This window comes from Protobothrops mucrosquamatus, unplaced genomic scaffold (assembly GCF_001527695.2).
Source record: "Protobothrops mucrosquamatus isolate PMUCROS unplaced genomic scaffold, P.Mucros_1.0 scaffold2198, whole genome shotgun sequence".
NCBI classification, from domain to species: domain Eukaryota; kingdom Metazoa; phylum Chordata; class Lepidosauria; order Squamata; family Viperidae; genus Protobothrops; species Protobothrops mucrosquamatus.
Window position 1 is genome coordinate 165,858 of NW_015388291.1, and position 21,787 is coordinate 187,644.

The 21,787-nt window shown below is 38.4% G+C and overlaps 2 protein-coding genes across 2 annotated transcripts; both read left to right on the forward strand.

Moving 5' to 3' along the window:
• The first annotated feature begins 433 nt into the window (after positions 1–433).
• Positions 434–7,979, forward strand: LOC107295021 (vitamin D 25-hydroxylase-like). Its single transcript, XM_015824309.1, has 5 exons — positions 434–646; positions 2,083–2,224; positions 4,235–4,867; positions 6,410–6,739; positions 7,864–7,979. The coding sequence occupies exons 1-5, from the start codon at positions 434–436 to the stop codon at positions 7,977–7,979; spliced, it is 1,434 nt and encodes a 477-aa protein (XP_015679795.1).
• A 435-nt stretch (positions 7,980–8,414) lies between these two features.
• Positions 8,415–17,573, forward strand: LOC107295024 (vitamin D 25-hydroxylase-like). The gene is made up of 5 exons (XM_015824312.2): positions 8,415–8,627; positions 10,062–10,203; positions 12,289–12,921; positions 14,488–14,817; positions 17,327–17,573. The coding sequence occupies exons 1-5, from the start codon at positions 8,415–8,417 to the stop codon at positions 17,503–17,505; spliced, it is 1,497 nt and encodes a 498-aa protein (XP_015679798.1). The 3' UTR covers positions 17,506–17,573.
• Positions 17,574–21,787: the final 4,214 nt, after the last annotated feature.

The following is a 21,787-nucleotide window of genomic DNA, read 5'->3' on the forward strand; positions in this document are numbered from 1 at the left end:
AAGACACACCTCTGCTTCTGGCTTGAACATATTCTAAGAGGCGTTCTCCACCCGATTTAAAGAAGTTCTCAGCAACGCGGCATTGTTACATAAGTCGCTTTGTTTATTGGAAAAGCCTGTGTTAAAGTAAAGGGGCGGGACAGAGTAAGAGTAGACTTGGCATTGGCTTGGAAGGACCTTTCACTCCGTGCAACACGTGGCTGGATGTCCCAGTTTCTGAAATTCCACGGGTTAGAATTTGGAATCCTGACGCCGAGGAGTAAGCGGGAAACAGCGCCACTGGGTGAGAAGAACCGACCAATCCGGCTCGCCGCGGCTTGACAAGCGGTTTCGACATCCTATAAAAAAGGAGGAACGAGGCAATAGGGCGTTCTGAGATTGAACTATTGTGTTGACAATTGGCCACTGGCCTGGGAGGGAGAGGGAGCAAGGAATGTGGTCCGAGGGGCTGCTGGTGGGTTTGGTTACTGGCGCTGCTCTCCTCTTCCTCGTGCTGGCGCTGGTGGTGAGGCAGCTGCTGAAGCAGAAAAGACCGGCTGGCTTTCCGCCTGGTCCGGCGGGGCTCCCTCTCATCGGCAATATCCATTCCCTGGCCGCGGAGCAGCCCCACGTCTACATGAAGCGACAAAGTCAGCTGTACGGGGAAGTATGTTCAGAGGGACCGCGGCAGATCAAAAGGGAGCCGTCAGCCTGTTCATACTCGCATCGCAGCCTTTCAGCTTTCTCCTGTCAGATGCACGCCGCATAGGTTGCACTACAACTCCCATCCCCGGTTATCTTTTGATTTTGCTGGTATGGGTGATGGGAGTTGTTTTGCAGCGTATCGGAGGATGCCCGGTTTGGGCTCGCATGTTGGAGAAATCAGGCTGCTGATCTTTATCAGAGTGATTGCTTCTTGTTTGTTATCTCAGGGCAACGAAGCTGAAAACAGATGTTGCAAGGGCAAGCTTAAAATGAAAAAAAAAAAAAAAGCAGCAGCAGCATAGGCTGTTATAGTATATCCAAGATCTTTGGTCCATTTTTACAACCTTTTTTTAGCTGGGGGAGGCGAAGGCCAGAGGGAATTTCAGTAGTACACTCTATAGTCTGTATATGATTAACTTACTGGTTCAGCCAGGACGTAATTCTGAATATATCATTTTATAATTGTGGTATATACATGTCAGAATGTAATTTCTTTGTGCTTTGCTTCACTATACTTAACATGAGAGACTTACTAAACCAGTGGTTCTCAACCTTTTTAATGCCGCGACCCCAACCGGTCGTAAGTCGAGGACTAAACCGGCCGTAAGTTGAGGACTAAACCGGTCGTAAGTCGAGGACTAAACCGGTCGTAAGTCGAGGACTACCCAACTGGTCATAAGTCGAGGACTTTCCCTGCCCGGGAGCGCCACGCATGCGTGGTTCCACCCCCTGCGCCGGCCGAGGCGTAGCTGGCAAGCGGCAGAGATGGAGCAGGCCGACCACCAGCTGGCCCAGCTCAAGGGAGGTAAGGCACCCACCGGAAAAGGGGGAAAAAATGGCGGACAGCCTTGCTTGGCGACCCCCGTGAAATGGTCGATCGACCCCAAATGGGGTCCCGACCCACAGGTTGAGAACCACTGTACTAGACCATGGTGTGTTTTGTGTAGTATTTGAGTAATAAAACAGAATACTTATAGTCCACTTGTTTCAATAAATTGTCTTCCAAACTGATTTCTCCAGTATGAAGCTAAAACTGTCAGCTTCCAAATTCTCTAGATTTTTTTAAAAAACAAAATCCTATTGTCTCTCAAATCTGTTAAAATATGCAATAAGGATCAAACAACTTTTCTTCTCTGCTTATGTTTTGAATGAACATTTTAAGCAACCAGTTGAGAGCTGGGATACACGGATGTGAGGGGAGGGGGAAGTCAAAATAACTTTTTGCCGGAATGTGACAAATAGGAAACTCACTATGGTGATAGTAATCTTAGGCAAACAGAGGATTGGCTGAATAATTTAATGTTATCTAGAAATTATCTGGAATTTGGAAAATATGAATGAGGATACTTGTTAATATATATTTTTATATGCAGGTTTTTTTTCTATTTGTTTCTTAAGATCTTTAGTCTTGATCTTGGAGGCATATCAGCTATTGTACTGAATGGCTATGATGCAATAAAAGAATGCCTTGTTCAGCAAAATGAAGTTTTTTCAGATAGGCCTTCTCTGCCTTTGTTCAAGAAGCTGACAAAAATGGGAGGTATGTCTGTTGTCATCAGTGATTTTTATAGAGTTTGTTGCATAACAATTGTCTTGAAATCTGTCTATAATCTTATCTTTTATTCTGAAAAAAGGGTCTTCTTTGCACCCTGATTTGAGATGCCGAATTAGACGAAAGATGTACAAGCAATGCAAGTTGAAGTTGCTGCAGTCAGCATTCCCAGGCCAGGGAAGAAGAAACTTGACCTGAGTCTCAAATAGGTCCACATATATCAAACAATAGTCTATCCCAAATAAGATTCCCTAACAATGCATACATATATATGGAACATGTGCATACATATGTTACATCCCACTTCTCTTCGACATGATTCTCCAAACTTCATAAGATATATTGAACAAAAGAAAAGTTAACTAGATAATATGAAACCTAACTCACATACTTTTGATAAAATTGTAAAACTAAAAGTTAGAATCCAGTGGATAGGTGGAAAATGAAGATAGACTAGAGCAGTGATGGCGAATCTTTTAGAAACCGAGTGCCCAAACTGCAACCCAAAACCCATTTTATTGCCGGGTGCCAGGTGGTCGTGGGCCACTGGGTGGGCATGGCTGTGGTGGTCATGGCAGACTGGGTGGGTGTGGCCAAGGTGGGCATGGTCACCTCGATGTTGCTCGTGGGGAGGGACGTCTGTGGGTGCCGGGCAGGGTTAGGGGAGATCCAGGGGGTCTCTGGCAGGTGGGGTGGTGGGTTGGAGGCTCGTCCTGCGGGGTGAGGTGAGGCAGGGTGGGGGTGCCATTATCTCAGGGCAAGGCAAGGCAGGGGCTGGGGCAGCTGCTGCCTGACACCATCGGCCCCTGCACACAGAGGCCAGCGAGTGCATGGGGGCCAACAGTGTCCATCAGCAGCCACAGCCTGTCGGCCCCTCGACCAGTGCACTCTGGGGCTCCGCAGCCCGCCACCAGCAGTTTAGAGAAGTGCCCACAGAGAGGGCTCTGAGTGCCGCCTCTGGCACGCGTACCATAGGTTCGCCACCACTGGACTAGAGGGATAAAATGTCAAATTTGGCCACAAGAACAACCAGGATATGCTTAGAAAGTAAACAAGCTTTCAACCTAAACGCACATTGTCATTCTGTCTGAGGTCTTTGCACCTTAATCTTATGGACTGTCGGGCATAAATGGAAAAGTTTTATGGATTTTTAAGCCAAAATAGCCCAAAGGACAGAGATACCAGAAGTGAAACTAGAAAACACAAAAAGCCACTGTCTTTAACAGTAGAGCAAAAGGCAACAAATTGATGATCATGAAGAAAAAAGAGGAACAAAGATGTTGAGGACAAATGGCTGGAAATCAAGAGTCACATACAAGTCACAAAGCTGTATCAGTTGGGCCAGCCCATTACTAGGACTCCATGTAGTATCTCACCATAAGGTTATATAAGAACATCAGTGTAGGAACCCTTCTCTAATTAGTCTTCAAATGGAATCTACTTTTTCTTTTTTTAATAGATGCCAGGTATTTGGTGGCATCACTGAATTATGCATGATTTTTAAGACTGTTGTCCTCCTGTGTATTATTGATTGGAAGTTTTGTTTCTGCCTACATGCATTTTTCCATATGATCCTGTATAGCTTTTTGATTTTTTTTTCAACGGGACTACCTTGTAGACAGTAAGATAGTTTATAATTATTTAATGAAATATATTTCTTCATTGAAAATATCCTTTTTTGGAACTTTATGGTAAATGTGGTATGGTAACTGCTCAAAGATGCCCATTTTCCTATACCCAGAGGTGATGACCTTCTTATAGATACAAAAATAGATACAAAAAATTGAGTCATTGAGTAGAATAATGTGGTTTATGCATTTAATATTGAACCAAAACATAGAAATTATGTTCCCAATATTTAGTAGTTTACTACTTTTGGCAAAAAAATTCTATCTGAAAAAATAGAGAAAGGTAAAAGATGATAATAAAATAAATTTGTAATAAATAATTATATGAGTTAATTATGAGTTAATTATATAAATATATTTCATGTTTCAGGTTTACTGAATGCAAGATATGGCAGAGGTTGGACAGAGCATCGCAAATTAGCAGTAACTAGCTTTCGAAATTTTGGATATTGTCAAAAGTCCTTTGAAAGCAAAATAGCAGAAGAGTCAGTTATTTTTCTTGATGCCATTGATACTTACAAAGGCAAGGCTTTTGATCTAAAGCATTTGATAACAAATGCAGTTTCAAACATTACTAACTTAATTATTTTTGGAGAACGATTTACCTATGAAGACACTGAATTTCAGCATATGATGGAAATATTCAGTGAAAATATTGAATTGGCTGCCAGCGCTTCAGTATTTTTATACAATGCTTTCCCATGGATTGGTAAGTTGCCCTTTGGAAAACATCAACAACTTTTTAGAAATGCTGCCGAAGTCTATACTTTTTTACTCCACCTTATTCAGCGTTTCTCACAGAATAGGAAACCTCACACACCTCGACACTTTGTAGATGTATATTTAGATGAAATGGATAAGAATAAAAATGATCCCGAATCTGTATTTTCAATGGAAAATTTAATTTATTCAGTTGGAGAACTCATAATTGCTGGAACAGAAACTACAACAAATGTTTTAAGATGGACAGTCTTGTTTATGGCTCTTTATCCTAATATTCAAGGTAAGTAATATGCAGTTGTTACGATGAAAAGTTTCCGTTCAATGATAACTAAGAACATCATTTTTCTACTATATCTTTTAATACAGTTTTTAACCATACTGTAGCCCACATTCAGATTAAAAATTTGGATTTCTTTTTTTTTTCTAAAATTTTTGAAATTTGGATGATATATTAAAACAGTGGCATGCCAAATTATTGCACCGATGAGGTTATTTTGATGAGAAAATTGGGCTTCTTTGGCCAGTATTAATCAGTTCCTACTAGTATTTTGCGGAATAAATTGCAATCAATATTATTTGATATAAACTATTGGCCTTGTATGCTGAATTTGACAGATTTTATATATACCTTCTTGCCCTACCTTGACATATAGCAAAACAAATTCTGACAAGCACAAAACGGGTACAGTTTGGCTATGTAGGCAAATTGAATTTCTTGATATGCTAAGAAGAATGTACAGTACAGAATTATATTACAGAAGGAATAGAGAATTATAATCCATAATCAATAGATTATAGAATAAATCTATCAGGAAACAACAAATTTGGTTAAGAGATTATAAAGTATTTAAAATGTTAAAGAAAGGTGGTATGTTGTCAGTTTTGCTTGCAGGAGTAAAAAAGTGTTGAAAACATACCCCTTTAAAGTTGTTTACCTTAGTTGGGGGAAAGTATTTGTGGATACAAAACATGCCATGAATTCTGTTTTTAATATTTCTAAACATATAATAATTATAGACAAGATGTTACCTAGGGATTCCTGTGACTTATACAATTACTATATGAAAAATGGTTTGAAGCAATTTCTTCTAAATAAAGTTTTTTTATAATAAAATATACAATTTGATATATTTATGAAGTAATAAGAAATTGCTTTTTGAAACATTGTGTGGAAACTTCTGTTAATAAAAAAATCAAGATAATGAGATAGAGGTGTGACAAACTGACACCATAGAGTTAACTACTCTATTAAACAGAATGTCTTTTAATGAAGTAATATGAGAATGAATGTTGTTTCAGTCCCAAGATAAAATGTGGAGGAGCTTATACAATCCCTTGTGCAATAATTCTTTCATTTAGGAACTGGAAGAAAGCTCATAGCTTAATGACATAACACATACTTTGTACTGAAAGGCTCCAGGGAATACTCCATGAAATCTTCAATTAAAAGTCTCAGGGAGATGTGGATCAAAAAGATTAGAGTCAGAGTTCGTAGAGAGAATTTATCAATGCAAGAACACAAAACAAGTCCGGAGTCTTTCTGAATTTTGAGCTATTTCTCAGATGCATGATTATGTTCCAGATTGATTATCTAATCTACATAGAGTTTATATATACACCTGGATAGAGAGAAAAAGCTTTGAAAGTAACAGAAACAGCAGTCACCCAGTTCTATATAGTCCACAAATATTCAAGTGACAATCTTAAAAAAAAAAAAACCTTTGTAAATCGTACACTGAAATTTCATATGTAGGTACAAATGTTTTGGTGTACACATAATGTAGATGCTTACATACAGTCTAAAAGCTTTTTCTCTTAACAGGACATGTGCATAAAGAAATTGACTTAGTCATTGGTCCCAACAAAACACCATGCCTAGAAGATAAGAGTAAAATGCCATATACGGAGGCGGTGCTACATGAAATTTTAAGGTTCTGTAATATAGTTCCATTAGGTATTTTTCATGCAACTTCTAAGGATACGGTTGTCCGTGGTTACTCTATCCCTCAAGGCACTACTGTAATCACAAATCTCTATTCTGTACATTTTGATGAAAAATACTGGAGTAACCCTGAAATGTTTTGTCCTGAAAGATTTTTGGACAACTCAGGACAGTTTGTCAAGAAAGAAGCATTTATTCCCTTTTCATTAGGTAAGCATAAAAAAAATGTATCCATAAATCTAGGTGTGATAAAACTTATGAGTAAATATATAATAAGTATGATACAGTGTACATAACAGTAAAATGCTTTAAGTATTCTTCTTTGATCGATAACTTTCTGTAAAAGGGCAGTTGTTATTATTAAACTTCTTTGAGAAATCAGAATAATAACTCATAAGTGGTAGCAATGCTTAACTGAACTTGAAAAAGTGAAATATGGTCAGGTCTGCTTAGTACAGCGGTTCTCAACCTATGGGTCGCGACCCCATTTGGGGTCGATCGACCATTTCACGGGGGTCGCCAAGCAAGGCTGTCTGCCATTTTTTTTCCCTTTTCCGGCGGGTGCCTTACCTCCCTTGGGCTGGGCCAGCTGGTCGGCCTGCTCCATCTCTGCCGCTTGCCAGCTACGCCTCGACCGGCGCAGGGGGCGGAACCACGCATGCGCGGCGCTCCCGGGCAGGGAAAGTCCTCGACTTACGACCGGTTGGGTAGTCCTCGACTTACGACCGGTTTAGTCCTCAACGTACAACCGGTTTAGTCCTTGACTTACGACCGGTTTAGTCCTCGACTTACGACCGGTTGGGGGTCGCGGCATTAAAAAGGTTGAGAACCACTGGCTTAGTAGAAACACATGGAGGACCATCAGGATATTCTAGGGATGAACATTAGACTAAGAAGTTGAAACAAATCACTTTATCATTGCCATAAAAGCTAACTCGAATCAAGAGTCAAGCTTGATTTGAATGGGATTTTATTTTTGCCTTTGCAATGCAAGAAAACAGTGAAATCTTCACTGGTAAACCTTTCATGCTATTATCATTGTTTTTATTTGATCTCGATACACAATGCAAAGGTGCAAAGAATGGAGTTTCTCATAGCTGATTGGCTGCCTAATGATTTGTAAATCTTTTTCCCTCAGCTTATTTTATTTTATTATTATTTATTATTTGAATTTATATCCCGCCCTTCTCCTTGCGGACTCAGGGCGGCTGACAATCAATTAAAAACACCACTAACAATCACAAGTTAAAATTAATTAAAATGAAATATTTAAATTGTCTAATTAAAAAGTAATTAAAAACCCTCTAAAAAACCCCTCTTAAAAATTATCCTAGGCCAGTCCCGCTTGTTGNATCCCACTGTTAGCTGCCTAAAGCTCGATCTTCACATTTTCTTCGGGATACTTCAGAAAGAGACTTCAGAAAGAGACGTCAAAAGTCCAAAGAAGTGAAGTTGTTAGGAACTCTCTAGATTTCAAAACCAGTGTCGAGAAGACACACCTCTGCTTCTGGCTTGAACATATTCTAAGAGGCGTTCTCCACCCGATTTAAAAAAGTTCTCAGCAACGCGGCATTGTTACATAAGTCGCTTTGTTTATTGGAAAAGCCTGTGTTAAAGTAAAGGGGCGGGACAGAGTAAGAGTAGACACGTGGCTGGATGTCCCAGTTTCTGAAATTCCACGGGTTAGAATTTGGAATCCTGACGCCGAGGAGTAAGCGGGAAACAGCGCCACTGGGTGAGAAGAACCGACCAATCCGGCTCGCCGCGGCTTGACAAGCGGTTTCGACATCCTATAAAAAAGGAGGAACGAGGCAATAGGGAGTTCTGAGATTGAACTATTGTGTTGACAATTGGCCACTGGCCTGGGAGGGAGAGGGAGCAAGGAATGTGGTCCGAGGGGCTGCTGGTGGGTTTGGTTACTGGCGCTGCTCTCCTCTTCCTCGTGCTGGCGCTGGTGGTGAGGCAGCTGCTGAAGCAGAAAAGACCGGCTGGCTTTCCGCCTGGTCCGGCGGGGCTCCCTCTCATCGGCAATATCCATTCCCTGGCCGCGGAGCAGCCCCACGTCTACATGAAGAGACAAAGTCAGCTGTACGGGGAAGTATGTTCAGAGGGACCGCGGCAGATCAAAAGGGAGCCGTCAGCCTGTTCATACTCGCACCGCAGCCTTTCAGCTTTCTCCTGTCAGATGCACGCCGCATAGGTTGCACTACAACTCCCATCCCCGGTTATCTTTTGATTTTGCTGGTAGGGGTGATGGGAGTTGTTTTGCAGCGTCTCGGAGGATGCCCGGTTTGGGCTCGCATGTTGGAGAAATCAGGCTGCTGATCTTTATCAGAGTGATTGCTTCTTGTTTGTTATCTCAGGGCAACGAAGCTGAAAACAGATGTTGCAAGGGCAAGCTTAAAATGAAAAAAAAAAAGAAAGCAGCAGCAGCATAGGCTGTTATAGTATGTCCAAGATCTTTGGTCCATTTTTACAACCTTTTTTTAGCTGGGGGAGGCGAGGGCCAGAGGGAATTTCAGTAGTACACTCTATAGTCTGTATATGATTAACTTACTGGTTCAGCCAGGACGTAATTCTGAATATATCATTTTATAATTGTGGTATATACATGTCAGAATGTAATTTCTTTGTGCTTTGCTTCACTATACTTAACATGAGAGACTTACTAGACCAGTGGTTCTCAACCTTTTTAATGCCGCGACCCCAACCGGTCGTAAGTCGAGGACTAAACCGGCCGTAAGTCGAGGACTAAACCGGTCGTAAGTTGAGGACTAAACCGGTCGTAAGTCGAGGACTACCCAACTGGTCATAAGTCGAGGACTTTCCCTGCCCGGGAGCGCCACGCATGCGTGGTTCCGCCCCCTGCGCCGGCCGAGGCGTAGCTGGCAAGCGGCAGAGACAGAGCAGGCCGACCACCAGCTGGCCCAGCTCAAGGGAGGTAAGGCACCCACCGGAAAAGGGGGAAAAAATGGCGGACAGCCTTGCTTGGCGACCCCCGTGAAATGTTCGATCGACCCCAAATGGGGTCCCGACCCACAGGTTGAGAACCACTGTACTAGACCATGGTGTGTTTTGTGTAGTATTTGAGTAATAAAACAGAATACTTATAGTCCACTTGTTTCAATAAATTGTCTTCCAAACTGATTTCTCCAGTATGAAGCTAAAACTGTCAGCTTCCAAATTCTCTAGATTTTTTTAAAAAACAAAATCCTATTTTCTCTCAAATCTGTTAAAATATGCAATAAGGATCAAACAACTTTTCTTCTCTGCTTATGTTTTGAATGAACATTTTAAGCAACCAGTTGAGAGCTGGGATACACGGATGTGAGGGGAGGGGGAAGTCAAAATAACTTTTTGCCGGAATGTGACAAATAGGAAACTCACTATGGTGATAGTAATCTTAGGCAAACAGAGGATTGGCTGAATAATGTAGTGTTATCTAGAAATTGTCTGGAATTTGGAAAATATGAATGAGGATACTTGTTAATATATCTTTTATATGCAGTTTTTTTTCTATTTGTTTCTTAAGATCTTTAGTCTTGATCTTGGAGGCATATCAGCTATTGTACTGAATGGCTATGATGCAATAAAAGAATGCCTTGTTCAGCAAAATGAAGTTTTTTCAGATAGGCCTTCTCTGCCTTTGTTCAAGAAGCTGACAAAAATGGGAGGTATGTCTGTTGTCATCAGTGATTTTTATAGAATTTGTTGCATAACAATTGTCTTGAAATCTGTCTATAATCTTATCTTTTATTCTGAAAAAAGGGTCTTGAATATATTTTCTTTGCACCCTGATTTGAGATGCCGAATTAGACGAAAGATGTACAAGCAATGCAAGTTGAGGTTGCTGCAGTCAGCATTCCCAGGCCAGGGAAGAGGAAACTTGACCTGAGTCTCAAATAGGTCCACATATATCAAACAATAGTCTATCCCAAATAAGATTCCCTAACAATGCATACATATATATGGAACATGTGCATACTTGTGTTACATCCCACTTCTCTTCGACATGATTCTCCAAACTTCATAAGATATATTGAACAAAAGAAAAGTTAACTAGATAATATGAAACCTAACTCACATACTTTTGATAAAACTGTAAAACTAAAAGTTAGAATCCAGTGGATAGGTGGAAAATGAAGATAGACTAGAGCAGTGATGGCGAATCTTTTAGAAACCGAATGCCCAAACTGCAACCCAAAACCCATTTATTTATTGTCGGGTGCCAGGTGAGCGTGGCCCACTGGGTGGGCATGGGTGCGGTGGTCATGGCAGACTGGGTGGGTGTGGCCAAGGTAGGCGTGGTCACCTCGATGTTGCTCATGGGGAGGGACGCCTGTGGGTGCCGGGCAGGGTTGTGGGAGATCCAGGGGGTCTCTGGCAGGTGGGGTGGTGGGTTGGAGGCTCGTCCTGCGGGGTGAAGTGAGGCAGGGTGGGGGTGCCATTATCTCAGGGCAAGGCCCTGAGTCCGGTAAGGAGAAGGGCGGGATATAAATTGAATTAATAAATAAATAAATAAAGGCAAGGCAGGGGCTGGGGCAGCTGCTGCCTGACACCATTGGCCCCCGCACACAGAGGCCAGCGAGTGCATGGGGGCCAACAGTGTCCATCAGCAGCCACAGCCTGTCGGCCCCTCAACCGGTGCACTCTGGGGCTCCGCAGCCCGCCACCAGCAGTTTAGAGAAGTGCCCACAGAGAGGGCTTTGAGTGCCGCCTCTGGCACGCGTACCATAGGTTCGCCACCACTGGACTAGAGGGATAAAATGTCAAATTTGGCCATAAGAACAACCAGGATATGCTTAGAAAGTAAACAAGCTTTCAACCTAAACGCACATTGTCATTCCGTCTGAGGTCTTTGCACCTTAATCTTATGGACTGTCGGGCATAAATGGAAAAGTTTTATGGATTTTTAAGCCAAAATAGCCCAAAGGACAGAGATACCAGAAGTAAAACTAGAAAACACAAAAAGCCACTGTCTTTAACAGTAGAGCAAAAGGCAACAAATTGATGATCATGAAGAAAAAAGAGGAACAAAGATGTTGAGGACAAATGGCTGGAAATCAAGAGTCACATACAAGTCACAAAGCTGTATCAGTTGGGCCAGCCCATTACTAGGACTCCATGTAGTATCTCACCATAAGGTTATATAAGAACATCAGTGTAGGAACCCTTCTCTAATTAGTCTTCAAATGGAATCTACTTTTTCTTTTTTTAATAGATGCCAGGTATTTCGCTGGCATCACTGAATTATGATAATGCATGATTTTTAAGACTGTTGTCCTCCTGTGTATTATTGATTGGAAGTTTTGTTTCTGCCTACATGCATTTTTCCATATGATCCTGTATAGTTTTTTGATTTTATATTAATGGGACTACCTTGTAGACAGTAAGATAGTTTATTTAATGAAATATATTTCTTCATTGAAAATATCCTTTTTTGGAACTTTATGGTAAATGTGGTATGGTAACTGGTCAAAATGCCCATTTTCCTATACCCAGAGGTGATGACCTTCTTATAGATACAAAAATAGATACAAAAAATTGAGTCATTGAGTAGAATAATGTGGTTTATGCACTTAATATTGAACCAAAACATAGAAATTATGTTCCCAATATTTAGTAGTTTACTACTTTTGGCAAAAAATTTCTATCTGACAAAATAGAGAAAGGTAATAGATGATAATAAAATAAATTTGTAATAAATAATTATATGAGTTAATTATGAGTTAATTATATAAATATGTTTCATGTTTCAGGTTTACTGAATGCAAGATATGGCAGAGGTTGGACAGAGCATCGCAAATTAGCCGTAACTAGCTTTCGAAATTTTGGATATTGTCAAAAGTCCTTTGAAAGCAAAATAGCAGAAGAGTCAGTTATTTTTCTTGATGCCGTTGATACTTACAAAGGCAAGGCTTTTGATCTAAAGCACTTGATAACAAATGCAGTTTCAAACATTACTAACTTAATTATTTTTGGAGAACGATTTACCTATGAAGACACTGAATTTCAGCATATGATGGAAATATTCAGTGAAAATATTGAATTGGCTGCCAGCGCTTCAGTATTTTTATACAATGCTTTCCCATGGATTGGTAAGTTGCCCTTTGGAAAACATCAACAACTTTTTAGAAATGCTGCCGAAGTCTATACTTTTTTACTCCACCTTATTCAGCGTTTCTCACAGAATAGGAAACCTCACGCACCTCGACACTTTGTAGATGTATATTTAGATGAAATGGATAAGAATAAAAATGATCCGGAATCTGTATTTTCAATGGAAAATTTAATTTATTCAGTTGGAGAACTCATAATTGCTGGAACAGAAACTACAACAAATGTTTTAAGATGGGCAGTCTTGTTTATGGCTCTTTATCCTAATATTCAAGGTAAGTAATATGCAGTTGTTACGATGAAAAGTTTCCGTTCAATGATAATTAAGAACATCATTTTTCTACCATATCTTTTAATACAGTTTTTAACCATACTGTAGCCCACATTCAGATTAAAAATTTGGATTTCTTTTTTTTTTTCTAAAATTTTTGAAATTTGGATGATATATTAAAACAGTGGCATGCCAAATTATTGCACTGATGAGGTTATTTTGATGAAAAAATTGGGCTTCTTTGGCCAGTATTAATCAGTTCCTACTAGTATTTTGCAGAATAAATTGCAATCAATATTATTTGATATAAACTATTGGCCTTGTATGCTGAATTTGACAGATTTTATATATACCTTCTTGCCCTACCTTGACATATAGCAAAACAAATTCTGACAAGCACAAAACGGGTACAGTTTGGCTATGTAGGCAAATTGTATTTCTTGATATGCTAAGAAGAATGTACAGTACAGAATTATATTACAGAAGGAATATAGAATTATAATCCATAATCAATAGATTATAGAATAAATCTATCAGGAAACAACAAATTTGGTTAAGAGATTATAAAGTATTTAAAATGTTAAAGAAAACCTATGACTGTTATAAGAGCACAAAGATGGTATGTTGTCAGACAGTTTTGCTTGTAGGAGTAAAAAAATGTTGAAAACATACCCCTTTAAAGTTGTTTACCTTAGTTGGGGGAAAGTATTTGTGGATACAAAACATGCCATGAATTCTGTTTTTAATATTACTAAACATATAATAATTATAGACAAGATGTTACCTAGGGATTCCTGTGACATATACAATTACTATATGAAAAATGGTTTGAAGCAATTTCTTCTAAATAAAGTTTTTTTATAATAAAATATACAATTTGATATATTTATGAAGTAATAAGAAATTGTTTTTTGAAACATTTTGTGGAAACTTCTGTTAATAAAAAAATCAAGATAATGAGATAGAGGTGTGTCAAACTGACACCACGGAGTTAACTACTGTATTAAACATAATGTCTTTTAATGAAGTAATATGAGAATGAATGTTGTTTCAGTCCCAAGATAAAATGTGGAGGAGCTTATACAATCCCTTGTGCAATAATTTTTTCATTTAGGAACTGGAAGAAAGCTCATAGCTTAATGACATAACACATACTTTGTACTGAAAGGCTCCAGGGAATACTCCATGAAATCTTCAATTAAAAGTCTCAGGGAGATGTGGATCAAAAAGATCAGTCAGAGTTCATAGAGAGAATTTATCAATGCAAGAACACAAAACAAATCCGGAGTCTTTCTGAATTTTGAGCTATTTCTCAGATGCATGATTATATTCCAGATTGATTATCTAATCTACATAGAGTTTATATATACATCTGGATAGAGAGAAAAAGCTTTGAAAGTAACAAAAACAGCAGTCATCCAGTTCTATATAGTCCACAAATGTTCAAGTGACAATCTCAAAAAAAACCCAAGTAAATAGTACACTGAAATTTCATATGTAGGTACAAATGTTTTGGTGTACACATAATGTAGATGCTTACATATAGTCTAAAAGCTTTTTCTCTTAACAGGACATGTGCATAAAGAAATTGACTTAGTCATTGGTCCCAACAAAACACCATGCCTAGAAGATAAGAGTAAAATGCCGTATACGGAGGCGGTGCTACATGAAATTTTAAGGTTCTGTAATATAGTTCCATTAGGTATTTTTCATGCAACTTCTAAGGATACGGTTGTCCGTGGTTACTCTATCCCTCAAGGCACTACTGTAATCACAAATCTCTATTCTGTACATTTTGATGAAAAATACTGGAGTAACCCTGAAATGTTTTGTCCTGAAAGATTTTTGGACAATTCAGGACAGTTTGTCAAGAAAGAAGCATTTATTCCCTTTTCACTAGGTAAGCATAAAAAAAATGTATCCATAAATCTAGGTGTGATAAAACTTATGAGTAAATATATAATAAGTATATAGTGCATATAACAGTAAAATGCTTTAAGTATTCTGCTTTGATCAATAACTTTCTGTAAAAGGGCAGTTGTTATTATTAAACTTCTTTGAGAAATCAGAATAATAACTCATAAGTGGTGGCAATGCTTAACTGAACTTGAAAAAGTGAAATAGGGTCAGGTCTGCTTAGTAGAAACACATGGAGGACCATCAGAATATTCCAGGGATGAACATTAGAGTAAGAAGTTGAAACAAATCACTTTATCATTGCCATAAAAGCTAACTCGAATCAAGAGTCAAGCTTGATTTGAATGGGATTTTTTATTTTTGCCTTTGCAATGCAAGAAAACAGTGAAATCTTCACTGGTAAACCTTTCATGCTATTATCATTGTTTTTATTTGATCTCAATACAGAATGCAAAGGTGCAAAGAATGGAGTTTCTCATAGCTGATTGGCTGCCTAATGATTTGTAAATCTCCTTTTTCCCTCAGCTTAAGACTTGTGCAGAAGATTTCAGTATATGTATTTATCATTGAACAAATTTATATATCAACCCAACTTGCACATAGTGACTCTGGGTGGTGTACAATAATGAAAAGCCACAATTTAAAATCCTCAAACTCTTCCCACCCACTACCACAGTGGCGACAAATACCTCTGAAACCTCTTTTCATAGGTTTCTACTTAGCTATCAGTAGGTGTAATTTTTATCTTCTAATCTAAAGGGTTTTATATGTGAAAAAGGGAATAAAATGTGTGTCCAGGATTGAACTGGACAGAGATGGATTAAAGAGGTAGACTAAGGAGAATGACTTTTTCTACCATTTCAGATCTTACCTTCCTCCTCAGATTTTTTTTTTCATTACTTCTTGACTAGCTCTGTTACATGAAATCTTGTAGGTTCTTGTGGCAGAGAAACAGTTAAAAAGAAAAATAAATTTTGGACAGCATTAAAAGCAAAGGGAAAAAGAATAAACACTTTGGAATTGCCTGAGTTTTCGTCTTGTATGTGTGTGACCATACAGAGAAATACAAACATTTTAAAGATTAATATTCAGTGTTCTTATCCAAAATGTATAGATAAAAGTAATAATCCAGGGAAATGTTTGTTAATAGTTCTAACAAATGGTAAATACTTACAGTTTTTCAAAGTAGCTGTTTTATCAGTTTTTCAGCCACAGCAATTGTCTGTGTTTTCAAAAAATTCCTCTTTTTGAATGAAGTATAATTTAACTTCCCAGAATTTTATGATAAGAACTTGTCATTTAACAATGGGAATTGAATCGCTTTCTTAATGTTGCATGTTTATGTGATTGATAAAACGTCAACTGGATTTATTATGGGTGAAAAAAATCAAACCAAATGTGAACAAATGGTGCATTCCCTTGAAAGATGCAATATGTACCAAAGTGCTTACTAATGATCACAAATACAATCTAGAAGGATTGCTGAAATTACTGTATAAAAACTTTAAAGTACTGTGTCACTGATGGATTTTCTTCATAGTGAATTGTCAATGACGCTGAACGAGATACGATGAATGAATTCTATACTATAAGTTCTATACTTTACTATATAATTCTGGATGGGGTTGCACTACCCCAAACCGACTCGGTGCGCAATCTGGGGGTCTCCTGGTTTTAATGAGTTACATATATTGACAAAGACATGAATGTGTTACCCTGCTTTTAAATAACAAGTCTCTATGCATAATTCTATAAAATCTCATTTTTCCCCTTATATTGAAGAACTTTAGATGATTGAGGAATTAAAAGAGGTGAAAAGATGGGTATCAAACCTAGTTTACACCTTTCCTAAATGTTTAAGATTTGAGATAATGTATTATAGTAAGAGGTTCAGTGCAAATTCATTTTGTGTTCATTGAATGTTATTTAAATATGTAGTTATATGTATTAAATGTCTCAGTTGAAAGACATCTGGGATTTACAGTTACCAAAAGGAGAAATATTTGAATCTTCCTGCAGTGGGTACACTAATTTAAATTAGTTGAATTCTACTGGACTACTGTATAAGCATAATGTGTTCCTTGCAGGAGAAATCTGTCCTGAAAAAGCCCTGTTTAGCATTTTCTACCTTAATGATGACTTTATTTTGATTTTTTAAAATTCATCTTTGAAAAGCACTTCCAAAATTAGTACCTGAGAAGCATACCTATGAAAATTAATTCTGTTTTTTAAAAATAAGGAATATATAAATTTAAATTATACCTAATTTAAAAATCAATAATTCTTTACTCAAAAACATGATTTTGTTGATCTATTTTCATTGTAGAATAACGCATAAACATACATAGATTCAAACTGTAAATACATACGTGTGATTTTTTTTAAAATGGGCCTCTATTTATGTTTTGCTTTATTTCATATGTAGTCCTTGATTTAAAAAAAAACCAATTAAGCCTTGTTACTTTCTCTGTCTTCCCATCTCTCCCTTTCAGGACGAAGACACTGCTTAGGAGAGCAACTGGCCAGAATGGAAATGTTTTTATTTTTTACTGCATTACTTCAAAGATTTCATCTTCATTTTCCTAGTGCTTTGGTTCCAAATCTTAAGCCAAAACTTGGCATGACGCTGCAACCTCATCCATACCTCATTTGTGCAGAGAGACGATATTAAATATTACCATGATGGCCACAGAGGCATGGGGAAATGATGAGATACTACATACGGTTCATATTCCATGCTTTTGCCTAAATCAGACATGTCCAAAGTCCGGCCCGCGGGCCATTTGCGGCCCGCGGCCCGGTTTAATCCGGCCCTCGAGCAGCCCTCCCTGCTCTATATAAATGCGGCCCTCCCACGGCCCTCCGGCAAGTCCCATGAGAGAGAGAGAGAGAGAGAGAGAGGCACTTGCACTTGCACTTCTGTCTCTCTCTCTCTCTCTCTCTCTCTCATNAGAGCATGAGTGACTGTGCGTAAGGCATCCCGGTCCAGAAAAGGCCGCAACTGGTAAATCAGGCGAACCTGATAAAACGCCCCCCTGGTCACGGCCGCCAACTGGTCATCCAGTGTCAGCCGCGAGTCCAGGAGGACACCCAGATTGCGCACCCTATCCGAGGGGGCCAAAGTTTTGCCCCCTATAGTCAGCGATGGAATCAGCTGACTATGCCGAGGCACCGGTAGCCACAGCCACTCGGTCTTGGAAGGGTTGAGCCTGAGTCTGTTCCTCCCCATCCAGACCCTCACGGCCTCCAGACACCGGGTCATCACGTCAAGGGCATCGTTGTGGTGGCCCGGGGTGGATATGTACAGCTGAGTATCATCAGCGTACTGATGGAAATCCACCCCAAAGCCACGAATGATCTCTCCCAGCGGCTTCACATAAATATTTAACTTAAGCTTAAGACTTGGGCAGAAGATTTCAATATATTTATTTATCATTGAACAAATTTATATATCAACCCAACTCGCACATAGTGACTCTGGGTGGTGTACAATAATGAAAAGCCACAATTTAAAATCCTCAAACTCTTCCCACCCACTACCACAGTGGCGACAAATACCTCTGAAACCTCTTTTCATAGGTTTCTTCTTAGCTATCAGTAGGTGTAATTTTTATCTTCTAAAGTGTTTTATATGTGAAAAAGGGAATAAAATGTGTGTCCAGGATTGAACTGGACGGAGATAAATTAAAGAGGTAGACTAAGGAGAATGACTTTTTCTACCATTTCAGATCTTATCTTCTCAGATTTTTGTTTTCATTACTTCTTGACTAGCTCTGTTACATGAAATCTTGTAGGTTCTTGTGGCAGAGAAACAGTTAAAAAGAAAATTAAACTTTGGACAGCATTAAAAGCAAAGGGAAAAAGAATAAACACTTTGGAATTGCCTGAGTTTTCGTCTTGTATGTGTGTGACCATACAGAGAAATACAAACATTTTAAAGATTAATATTCAGTGTTCTTATCCAGAATGTATAGATAAAAGTAATATCCAGGGAAATGTTTGTTAATAGTTCTAACAAATGGTAAATACTTACAGTTTTTCAAAGTAGCTGTTTTATCAGTTTTTCAGCCACAGCAATTGTCTGTGTTTTCAAAATATTCCTCTTTTTGAATGAAGTATAATTTAACTTCCCAGAATTTTATGATAAGAACTTGTCATTTAACAATGGGAATTGAATCGCTTTCTTAATGTTGCATGTTTATATGATTGATAAAACGTCAACTGGATTTATTATGGGTGAAAAAAATCAAACCAAATGTGAACAAATGGTGCATTCCCTTGAAAGATGCAGTATGTACCAAAGTGCTTACTAATGATCACAAATACAATCTAGAAGGATTGCTGAAATTACTGTATAAAAACTTTAAAGTACTGTGTCACTGATGGATTTTCTTCGTAGTGAATTGTCAATGACGCTGAACGAGATACGCTGAATGAATTCTATACTATAAGTTCTATACTTTACTATATAATTCTGGATGGGGTTGCACTACCCCAAACCGACTCGGTGCGCAATCCGGGGGTCTCCTGGTTTTAATGAGTTATATATATTGACAAAGACATGAATGTGTTACCCTGCTTTTAAATAACAAGTCTCTATGCATAATTCTATAAAATCTCATTTTCCCCCTTATATTGAAGAACTTTATATTGAAGAAAGATGATTGAGGAATTAAAAGAGGTGAAAAGATGGGTATCAAACCTAGTTTACACCTTTCCTAAATGTTTAAGATTTGAGATAATGTATTATAGTAAGAGGTTCAGTGCAAATTCATTTTGTGTTCATTGAATGTTATTTAAATATGTAGTTATATGTATTAAATGTCTCAGTTGAAAGACATCTGGGATTTACAGTTACCAAAAGGAGAAATATTTGAATCTTCCTGCAATGGGTACACTAATTTAAATTAGTTGAATTCTACTGGACTACTGTATAAGCATAATGTGTTCCTTGCAGGAGAAATCTGTCCTGAAAAAGCCCTGTTTAGCATTTTCTACCTTAATGATGACTTTATTTTGATTTTTTAAAATTCATCTTTGAAACGCACTTCCAAAATTAGTACCTGAGAAGCATACCTATGAAAATTAATTCTGTTTTTTAAAAATAAGGAATATATAAATTTAAATTATACCTAATTTAAAAATCAATAATTCTTTACTCAAAAACATGATTTTGTTGATCTATTTTCATTGTAGAATAATGCATAAACATACATAGATTCAAACTGTAAATACATATATGTGATTTTTTTTTAAATGGGCCTCTATTTATGTTTTGCTTTATTTCATATGTAGTCCTTGATTTAAAAAAAACCCAATTAAGCCTTGTTACTTTCTCTGTCTTCCCATCTCTCCCTTTCAGGACGAAGACACTGCTTAGGAGAGCAACTGGCCAGAATGGAAATGTTTTTATTTTTTACTGCATTACTTCAAAGATTTCATCTACATTTTCCTAGTGCTTTGGTTCCAAACCTTAAGCCAAAACTTGGCATGACGCTGCAACCTCATCCATACCTCATTTGTGCAGAGAGACGATATTAAATATTACCATGATGGCCACAGAGGCATGGGGAAATGATGAGATACTACATACGGTTCATATTCCATGCTTTTGCCTAAATGAATTGATCTCTGACCTATTCTTATAAAAACATCATCAACAAGCTTTCTGAAAAGTTAAACAAGAAGAAAAGAGTTTTTAAAACTTTCTTGGAGTGAGAAATGGGATAAAGTCTAATCTAATCTAGTCTGATCTAATTTAACTATTCAAGTCAGGTAAGGGTGACCTCTACTACCTTTCTTGGAAGGTTGGAACCCATTGGAAATCCTGAGTAAACTAAGCATGACTAGATAAGCTAAATTTACTTTATTGTAAGGCTGTGTTAACAGAATCTTGCAAGTCTGAAGGTACAAACTTCCAGCCACCACTTTTAACCATCTGATCAATTAGGGTAGGTCCTTCCTACGTTTTTTTCCCCTCTTACTATTAACCTCCTGAGGGCTCCACCCTCTCCTGTCTGATTGTTTCTTAGGCAGCATCTCTTTCACAAGTTCATCCACATATTCCATTACAAAAACTGAAAACATCTAACACCTTTATAAACCTTTCAGTCTTGTTATCTTGTTACTTCATCATCCAAAGATCAGCTAATTAGACTGCTCTCAGAGTGGCTATACCCTCAGCCAAATAAACCAGTTCAAATTATTTCAGACTGTATAGACCAGGGATCCCCAACCCCCGGTCCGTGGACCAGTACTGGGCCATGGCATGCCAGCAACTGGGCCGCACAAACAAGCAAAGCCCCACCCACGGGATGCAGGCAGCACACAAAACCAGGTGCTCTCTGGTCTGCGGAAAAACCTCTCTCCACAGAACTGGTCCCTGCTGCCCAAAAGGTTGGGGACCTCTAGTATAGACTGTTTCCCTTTTGCTCTGAGAAGCTTCAGGCATACAAGATCTGTAGACTCTGATTCTGAACTACCTGGATGGAACAAGTAAGTGAATATGAAGTATTGGAAGTTATCCAAGGGGTTCTGATGCTCTCTGAGCTTGGTTGTTTTCTTACTGACCTTTCATTACTCAAACTAGGTAACATTATCAGTGCTGGCAGGGAGTGGGGTTTGTTCCCATGTTATATTATAGTGGCCCTGTAAGTGTTTTGGGGAGTGGTCTGGGTAGTTCTTACTGTTAGCTTGTTTGGCAGTTCCTTGATAGGGGTTATTACCATGCTCTCAATATAAATTGAAACCAAACCCCATTCCTTACTAGCACTGAAGTTATCTAGTTTGGGTAATGAAATGTTTTCAAGAAAGCAACTAAGCTCAGAGAGCACAAAGGACCCCTGGTTTCAACCCTGAGCTACAAATATTCTCCTTTATTGGTAGTATATCCTGTATGCCTATCTTTTTTTTTATGTTGATGCTCTCCTATTAGAAACACTATAACACAATAA